General features: G+C 42.0%; 1 protein-coding gene across 2 annotated transcripts in view; it reads left to right on the top strand.

Annotated features, from left to right (window-relative positions):
- Positions 1–431: 431 nt before the first annotated feature.
- CNOT2 (CCR4-NOT transcription complex subunit 2) overlaps positions 432–15,837 on the top strand; it is a 2,080,381-nt gene continuing 2,064,975 nt past the window's right edge. For both annotated transcript variants that reach the window (XM_044087993.1, XM_044087992.1), the window contains exon 1: positions 432–589. In XM_044087993.1, the coding sequence (XP_043943928.1) occupies positions 476–589 (114 nt within the window). In that variant the 5' untranslated portion in view covers positions 432–475. The remainder of the gene's footprint in view (positions 590–15,837) is intronic.

Here is a 15,837-nt window from a genome sequence, read left to right as displayed (position 1 = left end):
CTCAGTCTTAAATTCTCTGAATAGATCTAATGTTATGTAACTGTATACCTTTAATGTACTTTCTAATGCATAACTTTCATCCAAAGGGAGAATTGGTGTATGCTGACCTATTGAATTCTGCCTTATAGTAATATTGTATAAAGGATTATTCCTGATATGTCACTTTAGCTAGCAATCTAGGAGACTCGGTCTTTCTTTTTGATACCCTCCCTGTGGGAGGAATTAAGACACCTTGTTGAAGTTTGAAGTAGCGTATTCAGTTAAGTAGGTGGATGGACAAGTGTCCTGAATACTCTCTGGGTCACAGGTGAGATACCAGACTTCACTCGAGTCCTCTGGATTACCTCTGCTTTCCGTATAGTAGTATTAAGAGAAGATTAAATTGTTCCAATAAGCTTTTTACTGGGGTTACCTGAGTTTGAAGTTTTCATGTTTTAACCTGGACCTGTTTTTATTTGCTTAGGTGACAAACAGTATGTTTGGTGCTTCTTCACGAAAGAAATTTGTAGAGGGTGTTGATAGTGATTACCATGATGAAAGTATGTATTATGGCCAGTCTGCGATGTTTTCACATCGATCGGAAAAAGATGTAAGTAGATTTTCTTAAACTTTTACTACTTCACCACCTGACTATTTTTTACCTTTATTTTTAAATGCGTTTTCTCAGGCTAAATGTGAAGCTTCCAAGCAAAATGGATAAATGTGTAATAAAAACCAAAAAAAAAATGTTTTTAATAAAGTATTATTTGGTGATGCTTTACATGCCATGTTTCACTTCTGAAAGTCTGTAATTTTATACTGCATTTTAACCTAGTTATAGGATTCCAGGACATCCAGGTGGAAACATTCTCTTGATTTAATTTAGAAGAAATTATGAAATAACAGCACAGGGCTATGAGACCAGGCAGCATCATTACTTTTTTGTCAGTTCTGTATTCACAGTCACTACTGGCCTCAGACATTAAACTCACTAATTGCCCTTAGATATACCCTTTGTTTCCTTCTGTGACAGAATGTGGGTTTCATCCTGAAGCTTTTCTGTAGTGGATGACTTTCTTGCTGCCAGTAACCTTTTAACCTGTTTGTCGTACCACATACACTCTTTAACAGTTGAGGACTGAAGTGCAGGTTAAAGTGGCATGTTACCTTATGTACACAGCTCTTGTGATGAGTCTTTCTGTTCCTGTACTCCTAGATCTTTTTTCCTGTTTGTACTAGAACTACCTTCTGCAGCAATTTAATCTCACATGGTTTCCATATGAAAGGTGAGTTAGTGGTCTGCCTGCTACTACTACTGCTGTGATCGAGCCTCTCACACTTGGACTTGTTGAATGAATTTAGATCACCTGTAGCATAGCTGGGCACCCTGCTGTCAGTCTAATGGATCATTACTTTATTTTCCATCCATCCACAACCCCTTTTCCTATTTTTGCACATGGGGTCAGGGTGTCACTTCAACAGTGGCAATCATCTAGTGCAAATTTTACACTGCTAGGTAGTTAGCCCTGCCACAGTAGTGGAATCATTACTTATTAATGAATTAAAAAAGGTGCCTTGAGTTTCCAGTAGTACAGGCCATATTATTCCACTTGTATACTGGCCGGTGACAAACATTTAAAGAGATACTGATGTCATTAGAGAAGTAAAAAGTGTTTTTGGCTGGTGTTCAAACTGTAGTACAGATGTGTGCTGTTTTAATCTGACCATTATGCTGCACTACATGTGAGGCATTTATGAAGACTGCATTCACTATGATTTAGTGGCTTTTGTACAAATGGTAGCATTTACCCTTCCAGTGCTGGGCATGGCTACCAGTGGTAGCTAATTAAAAATGTCCTTTATACACATGTAAGTTGAGCAGATAATGAAAATATAGTTTTTTTCTTAAGCATTTTAAGTAGTAAAGCACACGTTTGTTTCCTTATTTTATAGTAACTTTCTGTTAACTTCAGTCTTAAAAAAAAAAAAAAAAAAAAAAAAAAAAAAAACAAGCAATACATTGTTTTCAGTTGAATTCCATTGCACGTTCTAAATGTCATTATCCTTAAAAGAAGTTGGTTGTGTGGGTATAGCATGAATGTCTTTTCGGCTTTTCCTGGTTAGGGGTCACCACAGCGGAACTCCGGTCCGCTAATGATTGGCAGTTGATTTTTACGTGCCGAGTTGCCAGCCCTGACACACAACCTTCAATGAAGGTACGCCCATTCATGCATGTCTCCACGCAGAAGACGCTCTAGCTGAGAATCGAACCGGACAGCGTCTTACAGTGAGGCGACAATGCTACCGCAGCACCACCACCGCAGTTGTGTTGGTATAGCATAATCTTTATAAATTTCAGTAGTGCATAAAAGAACAAACTCAGGTCGGTGCTGATTGGGAGGGATGGGGACCACATAAAACATAATGTTCATCATATTTATCGCTGCTACAGTAACCTTAGCTGTCTGTGTTATATCCTGCCAAGGATATAACAGCCGGGCATCTTCCAAAGCTTCAGGGCACCTTCCACTCTCCCAAACTGTCTCGCAACTTGAGCTGAGCTGTCTAAAAGACAAGTTTGAGTGCCAAACCCTTTAAATCTTTACTGCTGCTAAAGAGTACACTCCTATAAGGCTTTCAAAGGTTAACATTGCGCTGTTCCTTTGCTGGGCAGATGTTTCCTTGGGGGGGGGGGGGGGGCTTCCATTTAATATTTTTTTTATTTATTATTGATACTTTCCTCTTCAGGAAAGTTATATACAGTGGATATAAAAAGTTTACACACCCCTGTTAAAATGCCAGGTTTTTGTGATATAAAAAAATGAAACCACAATAAATTATTTCAAAACTTTTCCCACCTTTAATGTGACCTATAACCTGTACAATTCAATTGAAAAAAAAAAAAAAAATCTGTTAAATGAAAAAATATAACAAATAAAAACGTACAATACGCTGGCTGCATGAGTAAGCACACCTTTAAACTAATACTTTGTTGTGTGTGCACACCCTTAAACTAATACTTTGTTGAAGCACTTTTTGATTTAATTACGGCATTCAGTCTTCTTGGGTGCATACTTGCCATCCATTAAAGGTACTCTGATCAACCCCAAATAAAGTTCAGTTGTCCTAGTAAGATTTTCTTGACATTTACTCACTTGCAACAGCAAAAGCCATGGGTTCACAGAGAGCTTACAACACATCAAAGGGATCTCATCGTTGAAAGGTATCAGTCAGGAGTAGGGTACAAAAATATTTCCACAGCATTGGACATACCATGGAACACAGTGAAGACAGTCCTCAAAAAGTGGAGAAAATATGGGACAACAGTGACATTGCAAAGAAGTGGATGTCCCTCCAAAATTGATGAAAAAAACGAGACGAAAACTGGTCAGGGAGGCTACCAAGGAGCTGCAGGAATTTCTGGCAAGTACTGGTTGTCTGCTGCATGTGACAGCAATCTCCCATATTCTCCATATGTCTGCACTATGGGGTAGTGTTGCAAGACTGAGGCCGAGTTAAAATATGCAAAACAATACATCAGGTCTCCCAAAAGTATGTAGGAAAATGTGATATGGTCTGATGAGACCTAGGTTGAACTTCTTTGGCCACAATTCCAAAAAGTACTTTTGGAACAAAAACAACACTTCGCATCACCAAAAGACCACCATCCCCATGATGAAGCATACTGGTGGCAGTGTCACCCTTTGGGGTTGTTTTTCTTCAGCTGGAACTGTGGCTTTAGTCAAGGTGGAGGGAATTATGAACAGTTCCAAATACCAGTCACTTTTGTCCCAAAACCTGCAGGCATCTGCTGGAAAGCTGAAGATGAAGAGGAATTTCACCTTTCAACACAGCAATGACCCCAAGCATATATCCAAATCAACAAAAGAATGGCTTCACCAGAAGAAAATTAAAGTTTTGGAATGGCCCAGCCAGAGCCCAGACCTAAATCCTATAGATAATCTGTGGGGTGACCTGAAGAGGGCTGTGCACAAGAGATGCCCTCACAATCTGACAGATTTGGAGCACTTTTGAAAGGAAGAGTGGACAAATATTGCCAAGTCAGGATGTGCCATGCTGATAGACTCCTACCAAAGAAGACTGAATGCTGTAATTAATCAAAAGGTGCTTCAACAAAGTATTAGTTTAAGGGTGGGCACACTTGTGCAACCAGCTTATTGTACGTTTTTTTATTTTTTTCTCCTAACAGATTTGTTTTTCAATTGAATTGTACAGGTTGTAGGTCACATTAAAGGTGGGAGAAGTTTTGAAATTATTTATTGTGGTCTCATTTTTTTAAATTACAAAAACCTGGCTTTTTAACAGGGGTGTGTACACTTTTATATCCACTGTATATGTATCATTGTGTGTTTTTCCATATGTTTGTGGGAAAGAAGTTATCCTTATCAGTATGTGCATATTGTTTGACATGTTTTGTGCATTTGGCGCTTATAATTTATTATGTCTTGTTTGTATTAAATTTAGGTTCCTTTTCATAAGACTGAGTATGTCTGTGTTTTTGTGAAAGTGCTGGGAACCCTCCTTTCCTTGTTTATTTACAGTAGCCATCTTTGAGCATTGAATTGTAGTTTTTTTTTTGTCATGCTACATGTATAAATGTATAGAGTGTCATTTCTTGATGAGATAGTGGGTGATTCTTTTCATTTATGAACATGCATAAATGTGTGTAGGTTGGCCTCTGTGTAATCAACAGCTTTTTATGGCTTAAGAAGTTATCAGGTGTTCACTGTTGCAGTCCTCAGTTTTGGGATGTCCTGCAGTGCATCTAGCATGTGGCTGGCCAGTCGAAGCTCTTCCCTTCAGCTGGCATAAGGACAGACAGTGGGGTAAAGAATACATTAGCCAACACCATCTTCATATCTTTCTTGTGGTGCAGATGTTCTTCATCTCACATTGCTGCAGTCCTTACATATGGGTAGTCCGCTGTCCTCGGTCGGCCCGAATACCAAAGTATTAGGCTGACGTCGGTCAAGGCGCTTTAGACTGACATCAGAACGTCAGGGTACAAAAGCGCATGACCGACGTCATATCCTCAGTCTTTTTTGCTGCATGGTCCGATGCAGAAGCAGCGTTGCAAGTGCCGTTCGGCGTTCTGAAATTTTTCGAGTTCGGAGTTTCAGACCGAATCCAAGTTGGCTAAGTACCCCGTTGGGGAATATTTTGTTTTTTTTCTTGCCTCAGTGTATTACCTGATGTCAGAAAAGTGAATAACTGTATTTCTTGTGGGAAACAGATACCGCATAGGGATTATCATTCTTTGTGCATTCCTTGTTTGGGGCCTGAGCACGACGTTGTTGGGTGTCGCTTTTGTGCGAGGTTCAATAAGCGCACTATTAAGCGAAGGTTAGATTGTGCTAGGCTGGTCTTCGGTAAGCGGTGCAATTATAATATGCCGTCGGATTCTCCGACGCCCGCTTCTTCGAAGAAGCGCAAAGACAAAACAGTTAAACCCAGGCAAGATGAGTCGTCCGTCCCGGACGCCGGTTCTTTAGAGGCTTCAGTGGAGCCGGTGGTTCCGATGGAGACTTCTTTGGAGTCTCAGGGGGAGACTTTGATTTTGCAGGATGTGGCCTCTCAAGAGGCAGGTCAGGCTGAAGGGGCTTCTCAGGTTACTGTACTCCCCTCCCTTCCTAGGGTGGTTAGGCCCTCTCCTTCTGTTTCCAAGGCTTCTCCCAGAGGCAGGCCAGGTTTAGCTTCTGTTGGTGTCACTCCTAGTTCAGCAGGGTCTGTGCCTAAGAAGCACATGCTTAAAATGGCAGAAGATTTGATTACTCTGATTAGAGGTTCTTTGCCCCCTCCGGATAAGAGGCCTAGGGTGGAGCCAGAATTGGGAGGTTTTGAGCAGGCTTCGGATGATTCAGAGTCTTCGGCTGAAGACTTGCAGGAGTACTCTCCTTATTCTGATTCTGATGCAGATGATTCCACTCCTACTGCTTCTCCTCCAGAGGATTTTTCTTTTTCAGAGACACTTCATTCTATGAGGGAACATTTTAAGTGGGAAGGTCAGGACTTCTCTGATTCCCGGAAAAGGCTTAGGGAATTTTTGCTTTTACCCCAACACAGGCCCTTGGCTATACCTCCTGTTCTGGATGTTGTGGAAGATGTGTTTTCAGAGGCTTCACTTAATCCTGATTCTCTGCCTCCTGCCTGTTAAACCGGATAGGTATTACAGGGTGCCTGAGGCTCATAAATATCTTTATAAGAGTCCTAGGGCGGACCCAGAAACTATTAGTCAGGGACCTAAGGGTGTTAAGGCCTCTGTGGTAAAGAATCCGGTTCCTCTAGATAAAGAGGCCAGAGCTTTGGATAGATGGGGAAAGAAGGTCTATACTTCTTCTACCTTAGCTATGAGGGCTTTGAATTGCCAGTTTCATATGTTGAAATATCAAAACTTTCTTCTTTCTCAATTGAAGTCTAAGGTGGATGCTCTGGCGGAAGGCATTGAGTGTAAAGAATTACAAGATTTGGTGCATGTCTCTGAACAGGTGGGTAAGCATTCATTACAATGTGGTTTTGATGCTGTGCAGGCCTCGTCTAGGGTGGCTGCCACTGGTTCAGTTCTTCGCAGGCACGCCTGGCTGAAGGATCAGAATTTATCTGACCATGTTAAGACAAGGATTTTGGATGCTCCTTTGCAGTCTGATGTGTTGTTTGGTTCACCTGTGGAGTCAGTCTTGAAGAAGATGGAAGACAAGGCTAAGTCTATGCAGGCTGTTAAAGATTTTTTGCAGGTTCAGCCTCCAAAGTTTAGTAGGAATTGGCCTGCTAAGGGGTGGACGTATCCTTCTTATGATTCTCAGTCTAGGGGTAGATCTAGACGTGGTAGGGGTAGAGCTCAGGGTTCTTTCAGACCTAGAACAGGGAGTTCACCTGCACAATCTTCGGGTGAGGGCAGGGGCCAGTCCTTTCGTAAACAGGCCCAATGACCTGCTTTTTCAGCTGCCAGATCCTTCTTGCTTGGCAGCACCTTTGGGAGGAAGGTTGGCACTCTTCAAGGAAAATTGGATTTTGATTACCCAAGACAAATGGGTATTGGATATCATACACCAAGGTTACAAGTTTTATTTCCATACCTTGCCTCCTTTCAAAGGCATGCCAGACGTTCCTCCGCAGCAAAGACTAGAGGCTCACAAATTTCTCTACTACTTCAATTAGGGGCCATACAACCGGTCCCTCTGCCAGAAGTGGGCCTAGGATTTTATTCTCGCCTGTTTCTAGTACCAAAGAAAGGGAACACGTGGAGACCAATTTTGGATTTATCTATCCTCAACACATATCTGGACATTCCCAAGTTCAAAATGTTGACGTTACATCAGCTTTTACTTCTGCTGGGCAAAGATCACTGGATGGTGACTCTGGATCTCAAGGAGGCTTATCTTCATGTTCCTATCAGGCTCAGTTGCAGGAAGTATCTGCGTTTTCGAGCTGGGACTTCTCATTATCAGTTCTCTGCATTGCCCTTTGGCTTATCTACTGTGCCCAGAGTGTTCACGAAGGTTCTGGCTCCAGTGGTAGCTTTCTTCAGGCTAAGAGGAATACAACTCTATCCTTATTTGGACGATTGCCTGATTCTGGCCCAAGGAAGGGACGAACTTCTTCATCATTTACAGTATGTGATGGCAGTGTTAAGATGCCTGGGGTATTCTGTGAACGAAATAAAGTCCAGTCTAGTACCCTCTCAGGACATGTGCTTTCTGGGTGTGAGACTGAATACAGCATCCCAGATGGCCTTTTTGACCCCGGACAAGCAAAAGAATCTTTCTCTTTACTTCCGCCAGTTGTCTCGTCAGTCTAGGCTGACTGCAAGGACAGTCCTTCAAGCCTTGGGGTTCATGGCATCTTGTATTCTGGTACTTCCCAATGCCAAACTGCATATGAGGAAGCTACAATGGTATCTCAAGAATGTATGGACGCAGCACTGCCAAGATTTGGACACTGTCATTCAGATAATACCTTGCATTCAAAAGGAATTTTTGTGGTGGGCTCAGGAATGTCACCTAAACAAGGGACTCTCTGTGACCCGACCAGAGGCGAGTCAGATTCTAATGACAGATGCCTCAGACAAAGCTTGGGGAGCTCATCTAAATGGAAAATGGGTACAAGACACGTGGCCTGCCAGACTTCAACATTTACATATCAACTTGAAGGAGATGTTAGCAGTCCAATTTGCATTGATAGCTTTCAAGGATTTACTTCTTCCAGGGCAGGTGTTGATTCAAACAGACAACACAACTGTCATGTGGTACATCAACAAGCAAGGGGGGATGCGTTCTTATCCTCTATGCAGACAAGCAATGATTTTGTGGGAGACTGCTCTCAGTTTACAGCTAAATCTTCAGGCAAGGTTTCTGCCAGGAGCACAGAACTCCTTAGCAGATGTGTTGAGCAGACAAATTATGGATCCCCACGAGTGGAAATTGGATCCTCATGTATTTCAGAAATTGACAGTGTTATGGGGAACTCCAGACATAGATCTGTTCGCTTCTCCACTAAATTACCAGCTGCCAAAGTTTTGCACAAAAAGGTTTCATCCCACAGCTTGGAAAGTGGATGCTCTCTCATTCAATTGGAGCAATCTTCATGTGTATGCCTTTCCACCTCTGCCTCTCCTCCCAAAGGTACTCCTGAAGGTCAGACAGGACAAGCCAAACATGATTTTAATAGCTCCGGATTGGCCTCGACAGCACTGGTACCCATTACTGAGAAGTCTGGTATGGAAGCCTCCATGGCCGTTGTCTTCGATTCCTCACCTGCTGTCTCAGGAGAACAGTCATTTACTCAATGTCAAACTTCACTCTCTACATCTAACAGCCTGGCATATTCTGTTTTAAACCCTGGAGGGTCTCAGCTTCCACAACAAGTTTTGAATGTTATTTTGGAGGCCTGAAGGCCTAGTACAAGGAAAGTTTACGCAGATAAATGGAGGAGATTTTTATTTTGGAGTACAGCAAAGGACTTTGATGTTTCTAAACCTAATTTAAGTGTTGCTCTTCAATACCTTACTGAGTTATTGGACAAAGGTTTGTCCTTCTCCTCTGTAAAGGTTCATGCTGCAGCAATCTCTGCTCACTATGACTGTGACCCAGCATTATTTTCTCATCCTTTGTTTAAGCAATTCCTTAGAGGGGCAAAGAATATAAGACCCCCACGTAGAGCTCCTACTCCTGCTTGGGATCTCAATTTTGTGTTGGAGAAACTCACTCTACAACATTTTGAGCCTGCAGCAACAGCAGAGTTGAAATATTTATCATGGAAGACTGCTTTTTTGTTGGCCATTACCTCTGCGAGAAGGGTTTCTGAATTACAGGCCCTTATGGCGTTTGAGCCTTTCTTAATTTTCCACAAGGATAGGGTGTCTTTGCGTACTAACCCTTCTTTTATGCTTAAAGTGGTTTCTAGTGTGGCTTTAAACCAAACTATTCATTTGCCTACTTTTTATGCAAACCCCCAAAATAAAGGGGAGAGGATTTTGCACACTTTGGATATACACAGACAGTTGCGATATTATTTGAGCAGAACTAAAGGGTTCAGGCAGTCTCAGCAGTTGTTTGTTTCTTTTGCTTTGGGTTCTCAGGGCAAACCAGTTTCAAAACAAACTATTTCTAAGTGGATTGGTTTTTGTATTACTTTCTGTTATTCCCATCATGGTAAGAAGATTCCAGCTGGGATTGGGCCTCATTCCACTAGGGCTACTGCCACTTCTACAGCTTTAAGGGGGGTGGCTACTAAAGATATTTTGGAAGCAGCTACTTGGAGTTCAGTGCATACTTTCTCTAAGCATTACCACCTTCCACTTTACTCTAAATCTAGGGCTGGATTTGCCACTGCTATTTTACAGGGCATTTTGGCAGCCCCTAATGCTTTTTAGTTGGCCATCCTCCCTTACCTCTGCTTTGGGATTCTACCCATATGTAAGGACTGCAGCAATGTGAGATGAAGAACATAGTACAGTTTTGTACCTACCATAAATGTAGATGTTCGAAGATCCACATTGCTGCAGTCCAATTTACCCTCCCTCCTTCCCCTCTGTAGTTAGAGGTGGTGGTGTGGTTTGGGTTGTACATATTGTAAATATGGTTAGTGCAGGGGTGGTTGGTTATTTTTTGGCTTTAGCCTTTGTTGTTAGGGCCTTCTGACATCTGGGGCAAGAAAAGATTGAGGATATGACGTCGGTCATGCGCTTTTGTACCCTGACGTTCTGATGTCAGTCTAAAGCGCCTTGACCGACGTCAGCCTAATACTTTGGTATTCGGGCCGACCGAGGACAGTGGACTACCCATATGTAAGGACTGCAGCAATGTGGATCTTCGAACATCTACATTTATGGTAGGTATAAAACTGTGCTTTATGTTCGTATCTCAGTTGCGTGCGTAACTTGTCAGTCAGCCTAACAGGCCCAAGGCACTGAAGCTAAGCAGATGTAGCCCAGGTTGCCTCAACATCAGTTTTATTAAAGCTCTTATTTCCTAAGAACTGCACAACCAAAGTGAAGAAAAGCATAGTACAAATATATAGGGAAAAAAAATAAACATTGAATAAGATGAATGGCTAAAGCCGACAGATGCAGTATATGTTGCTACAGTAAATAACTGCAGCTGATAATAAACCTACTGTTATAGAACTGTCATGTCGCCTCAAATTAATATACAGTGTAAATCTGCAAATTGTATCACAGTCTAGAACCACCATTTAACACAAAACTATTTCTTATACCTCCTGCCATCATAAATCACCAAAAGACATAAAGTCAGTATCTTAAGTAAGATCCTGGCAAATGTAAGTACCAAAAAGCTACTGATACCACAACTGGTTGCTCAGCAGTTCAGATCTACAAAACATCAGGTTTAAAATAGGAGTGCAGATGTTTGTCCAAACACCCAGGGTTCAGCTGCAGGACCTTGACAGACATTGTAGATGTTCATGAGGTACAGCAAATCCTGAGTTATTACAGTATGGCAAATCAAACCATGTTGTAACAAATAGAGACTACCAAGAAGATGATTATTCCATTGTTCAGAAACATGCATTATATAAACTAAGCTGCAGCTATAACAAAACAAGTCCAAAACCAAAGGTTGATCAAATGCTAAGTAGTTTCCAAAACAAATAATCTTGAGTCCTAGTCAAAATAGTAAAAACATGCCAGAAACATAAGGCATCTTACCCATCGATAATTGAATGGTTGAAGACCTCAGTCTTGCAAAGAAGAGTTTCTGCATTCGAGCAGGGGAATCTTTTTTAATAATTTTTATAATCCATGACACTCTTTAGCTTGTCCATTACTCTGTGGATAGTGCAGACTTAACGTGGTATGTTTACTTTTCCAGTAGCTGGAAGCGTTTTGAAATGCTGCATAGTGAATTTTGGACCATTATCAGAAATTTTCCTATGGTGTATAGTAATGAAAAAATATGCTTTTGATGATATCGCTCATGCTGCAACTCAAGTTTATCTTTAAGATTAACAACTTTTGGATATTTAGAGTAATTGCACGCAGTATATAATGTTGATTCTTGAGATCACTGCCTACTTTATCCCAGGGTGATCCCAGCTTTGCATGTTTGATTCATTTCATTCTTTTCACTTGTGGGATTTTGCAGTAGGATTTCTGTTTGCTCCAACATCTTTGGCCAAAAGAAAGACATGCTTGGTGAGATCCAGGAGAGCTCAGCAGTGCTTATTTTATCTGGCTAGGAATGATAACTTTATCAGGCTTGAATCATCATCTTTCGGCTGTTCCCGTTAGGGGTCGCCACAGCAGATCACCTGTTTCCATTTCTTCCTGTCCTCTGCATCTTGCTCTGTTACACCAACCACCTGCATGTCCTCTCTCATCACATCAATAAACCTTACCTTAGGCCTTCCTCTTTTCCTCTTACCTGGTAGCTTCATCCTTAGCATCTTTTTCCCAATATACTCAGCATCCCTCCTCAGCACATGTCCAAACCAACGTAATCGTGCCTCTCTGGCTTTGTCTCCAAACCTTTCAACCTGGGCTGACCCTCTAATATACTTATTCCTAATCCTGTCCACCCTCGTCACACCCAGTGCAAATCTTAACATCTTTAATTCTGCCACATCCAGCTCAAACTCCTGCCTTTTTGTCAATGCCACTGTCTCCAACCCATATAACATAGCTGGTCTCACTACCCTCTTGTAGACCTTCCCTTTCACTCTTACAGGTACTCGTCTGTCACAAATCACTCCTGACACTCTTCTCCATCCTGCCTGTACTCTCTTCTTCACCTCTCTTCCACACTCACCGTTACTCTGAACTATTGACCCCAAGTATTTAAACTCATCTACCTTTGCCACCTCTACTCCTTGCATCCTCACCATTCCTCTGTCATCCCTCTCATTCACACACATATATTCTGTCTTAGTCCTGCTGACCTTCATTCCTCTTCTCTGTAGAGCATATCTCCATCTCTCCAGGGTCTCCTTCACCTGTTCCCTACTCTCACTACAGATCACAGTGTCATCTGCAAACATCATAGTCCACTGGGACTCCTGTCTGATCTCGTCTGTCAACCTGTCCATCACCATTGCAAATAAGAAAGGGCTCAGAGCTGATCCTTGATGTAACCCCATCTCCACCTTAAACGCAACCATTACTCCCACTGCAGACCTCACCGCTGTCACACTACCCTCTTACATATCCTGTACCACTCTTACATACTTTTCTGACACTCCTGACTTCCTCATACAATACCACAACTCCTCTCTAGGCACCCTGTTATATGCTTTCTCTAAGTCTACAAAAACACAATGCAACTTCTTCCGACATTCTCTGTACTTCTCCATCAACACTCTCAGAGCAAAGATCGCATCTGTAGTGCTCTTTCCTGGCATGAAACCTTACTGCTGATCACTAATCATCACGTCCCTTCTTAACCTTGCTTCCACTACTCTTTCCCATAACGTCATGCTGTGACTGATCATTTTTATCCCTCTGTAGTTACTACAGCTCTGCACATCACCCTTATTCTTAAAAATCGGTACCAATACACTTTTTCTCCATTCCTCAGGCATCCTTTCACTTTCCAAGATTTCATTAAACAATCTGGTTAAAAACTCCACTGCCATTTCACCTAAACACCTCCATGCTTCCACAGGTATGTCATCTGGGCCAACAGCCTTTCCATTCTTCATCCTCTTCATAGCTAGCCTTACTTCCTCCTTGCTAATCCACTGCACTTCATGATTTACTATCCCTACATCATCCAACCTTCTCTCCCTCTCATTCTCTTCATTCATCAACCCCTCGAAATACTCTTTCCATCTCCTTAACACACTCTCCTCACTTGTGAGTATGTTTCCCTCATTATCCTTTATCACCTTTACCTGCTGCACATCTTTCCTAGCTCGGTCCCTCTGTCTAGCCAATCGGTACAGGTCCTTTTCTCCCTCCTTAGTGTCCAACCTTTCATACAACTCTTCATATGCCTTATCCTTAGCCTTCGCCACCTCTCTCTTTGCCATGCACCTCATCTCCTTATACTCCTGTCTACCTTCTTCATCTCTCTGACAATCCCACTTCTTCTTTGCCAACCTCTTTCTCTGTATACTCTCCTGTACTTCCTCATTCCACCACCATGTCTCCTTGTCGTCCTTCCTCTGTCCAGATGTGATACCAAGCACCTTTCTAGCCGTCTCCCTTACTAGCTCTGCTGTAGTTAGCCAGCTATTTGGTAACTCTTCGCTGCCACCCAGTGCCTGCCTTAACTCATCCCTGAACTCCACCTCACAATTACCCTTTTTCAATTTCCACCACTTGATCCTTGGTGCTGCCCTCACACTCCTCCTCCTCTTCTTGATAACCAACGTCATCCTACAAACCACTATCCTGTGCTGCCTAACGACACTTTCTCCGGTCACCACTTTACAGTCTCCAATCTCCTTCAAACTGGCCCTCCTACATAAGATATAATCCACCTGTGTGCATATTCCTCCACTCTTGTATGTCACCCTATGCTCCTCCCTCTTGTTAAAATACGTATTCACCACAGCCATGTCCATCCTTTTCGCAAAATCCACTACCATCTGACCTTCTGCATTCCTTTGTTTAACACCATACCTACCCATCACTTCCTCATCCCCTCTGTTCCCTTCACCAACATGCCCATTGAAATCTACTCCAATCACCACTCTCTCACCCTTGGGTACAGTCATCACCAATTCATCCAATTCACTCCAAAATTTTTCTTTCTCATCCATTGCACACCCAACTTGTGGAGCATACACACTAACAATATTCATCATTAAACCATAAATTTCCAGCTTCATAAACATCACTCTATCCGACACACTCTTCACCTCCAAAACACTCTCAGCATACTCTTCCTTCAGAATAACTCCTACGCCATTTCTCCTCCCATCCACACCATGATAAAACAATTTGAACCCACCTCTGATACACCTAGACTTACTCCCCTTCCATCTGGTCTCTTGCACACACAATATACCAACCTTCCTTCTGTCCATCATATCAGCTAGCTCTCTCCCTATACCAGTCATATGGCCAACATTCAAAGTTTCGACCCTTACTACCACAGTCCTAGCCTTTCTCCTCTCCTCCTGCCTTCGGCCATGTCTTCCGCCTCTTCTCCTCCTTCGGCCAACAGTAGCCCAATTTCTGCCAGCACCCTGTAGGCTAACAGTACTGGTGGCGGTCGTTGTTAACCCAGGCCTGATAGTTTAGTGCAGTATGTGAATTATGTTTTGTTGTTTTGAAATAACAGTTTATCTGGCCAGCTGTTCGTCATGTATCATTTTAACTGCATGTTTGGATTTTATGATGTATTTTAAAGTTGAATGGCCTTATCTGTAAACACTGTTAACTGAGGTACTGTCTGTGACATTTCATGCTCAAATTCTGTTTCATTTCTTGCAGAAATTATTTGGTCAGGGTATCAGCAATATGTCTTTGTTTCTCTGCTTTGTACTAAGTTTTAAAGTAATGCATTTTTATAGATGTGGCACCATTCTCTGAAGCCTAGCGTGAACCCTTTCTGAAGATTTCTTAAAAATACTTTGTAAGACTTTATGACCCAATTCAACTGCAACAATTTTGTTCTCTTTGTAATGTTATTTTTTGACATCCATGTCATTATCAGCATTTGCTTTTCAATTTGCTCATATTTAGTTTGAGCATCCGCAATAATCCTAGATCCTTGTGGCAATGTTCTGCCTTCTTGAAGTGGTACTACACCAACACCTTCTGGGCTGGCATCACTTGAAAGAGTGAATCATCAAGAGACAACATAACATTTCAAAGCTAGAGTATGTGTGATAAGCTATTTAACAATTTAATTTATCAACTTCCTAAATTGTGGTGGCATGTCTAACAGTGTTCCACAGGAACAGATTAGCTTTAGAACCAACCTGTTCATGCCCAAAGTAATCTATTAACCACCATTGAACCAAACCATTCAATTTCCAGTCTTCTTCCTTTACTTTTAGAAAAAGGTGAGACAGCCCTGCATTTCTAGTATCCAGTCATAGCTTAGATGTTTCATTGCAGGAGCTACAGGCATACAAACTTGAGCATCTCCATTATGACAGAAAATGTTGGCACCCTAGCATCTAAGCAGATCCTTTTCAAATTGTTGGCGAACTTCATCTTTTTTCTACATGTCTGATGAAAAGGCATTGAGTGTGCCAGTTAGGATGCACTCTCATATGTTTTCAGCACCACGATTGCAGCTTTCTTCAAAAATGTGATTGCTACTTGCATCTTCGTTGATCAATAGTCCATGCATTACAGACTAGACATGCAGTAGGTGAGAAGGTAGGAGAGATGCATTGAACTGAGGGAGATGGCAACAGGTGAAGTAG

Source organism: Protopterus annectens, chromosome 11.part0 (genome assembly GCF_019279795.1).
Source record: "Protopterus annectens isolate FY-2018-M chromosome 11.part0, PAN1.0, whole genome shotgun sequence".
Taxonomy (NCBI): Eukaryota; Metazoa; Chordata; order Ceratodontiformes; family Protopteridae; genus Protopterus; species Protopterus annectens.
This window is presented reverse-complemented; position numbering and strand designations above follow the sequence as displayed.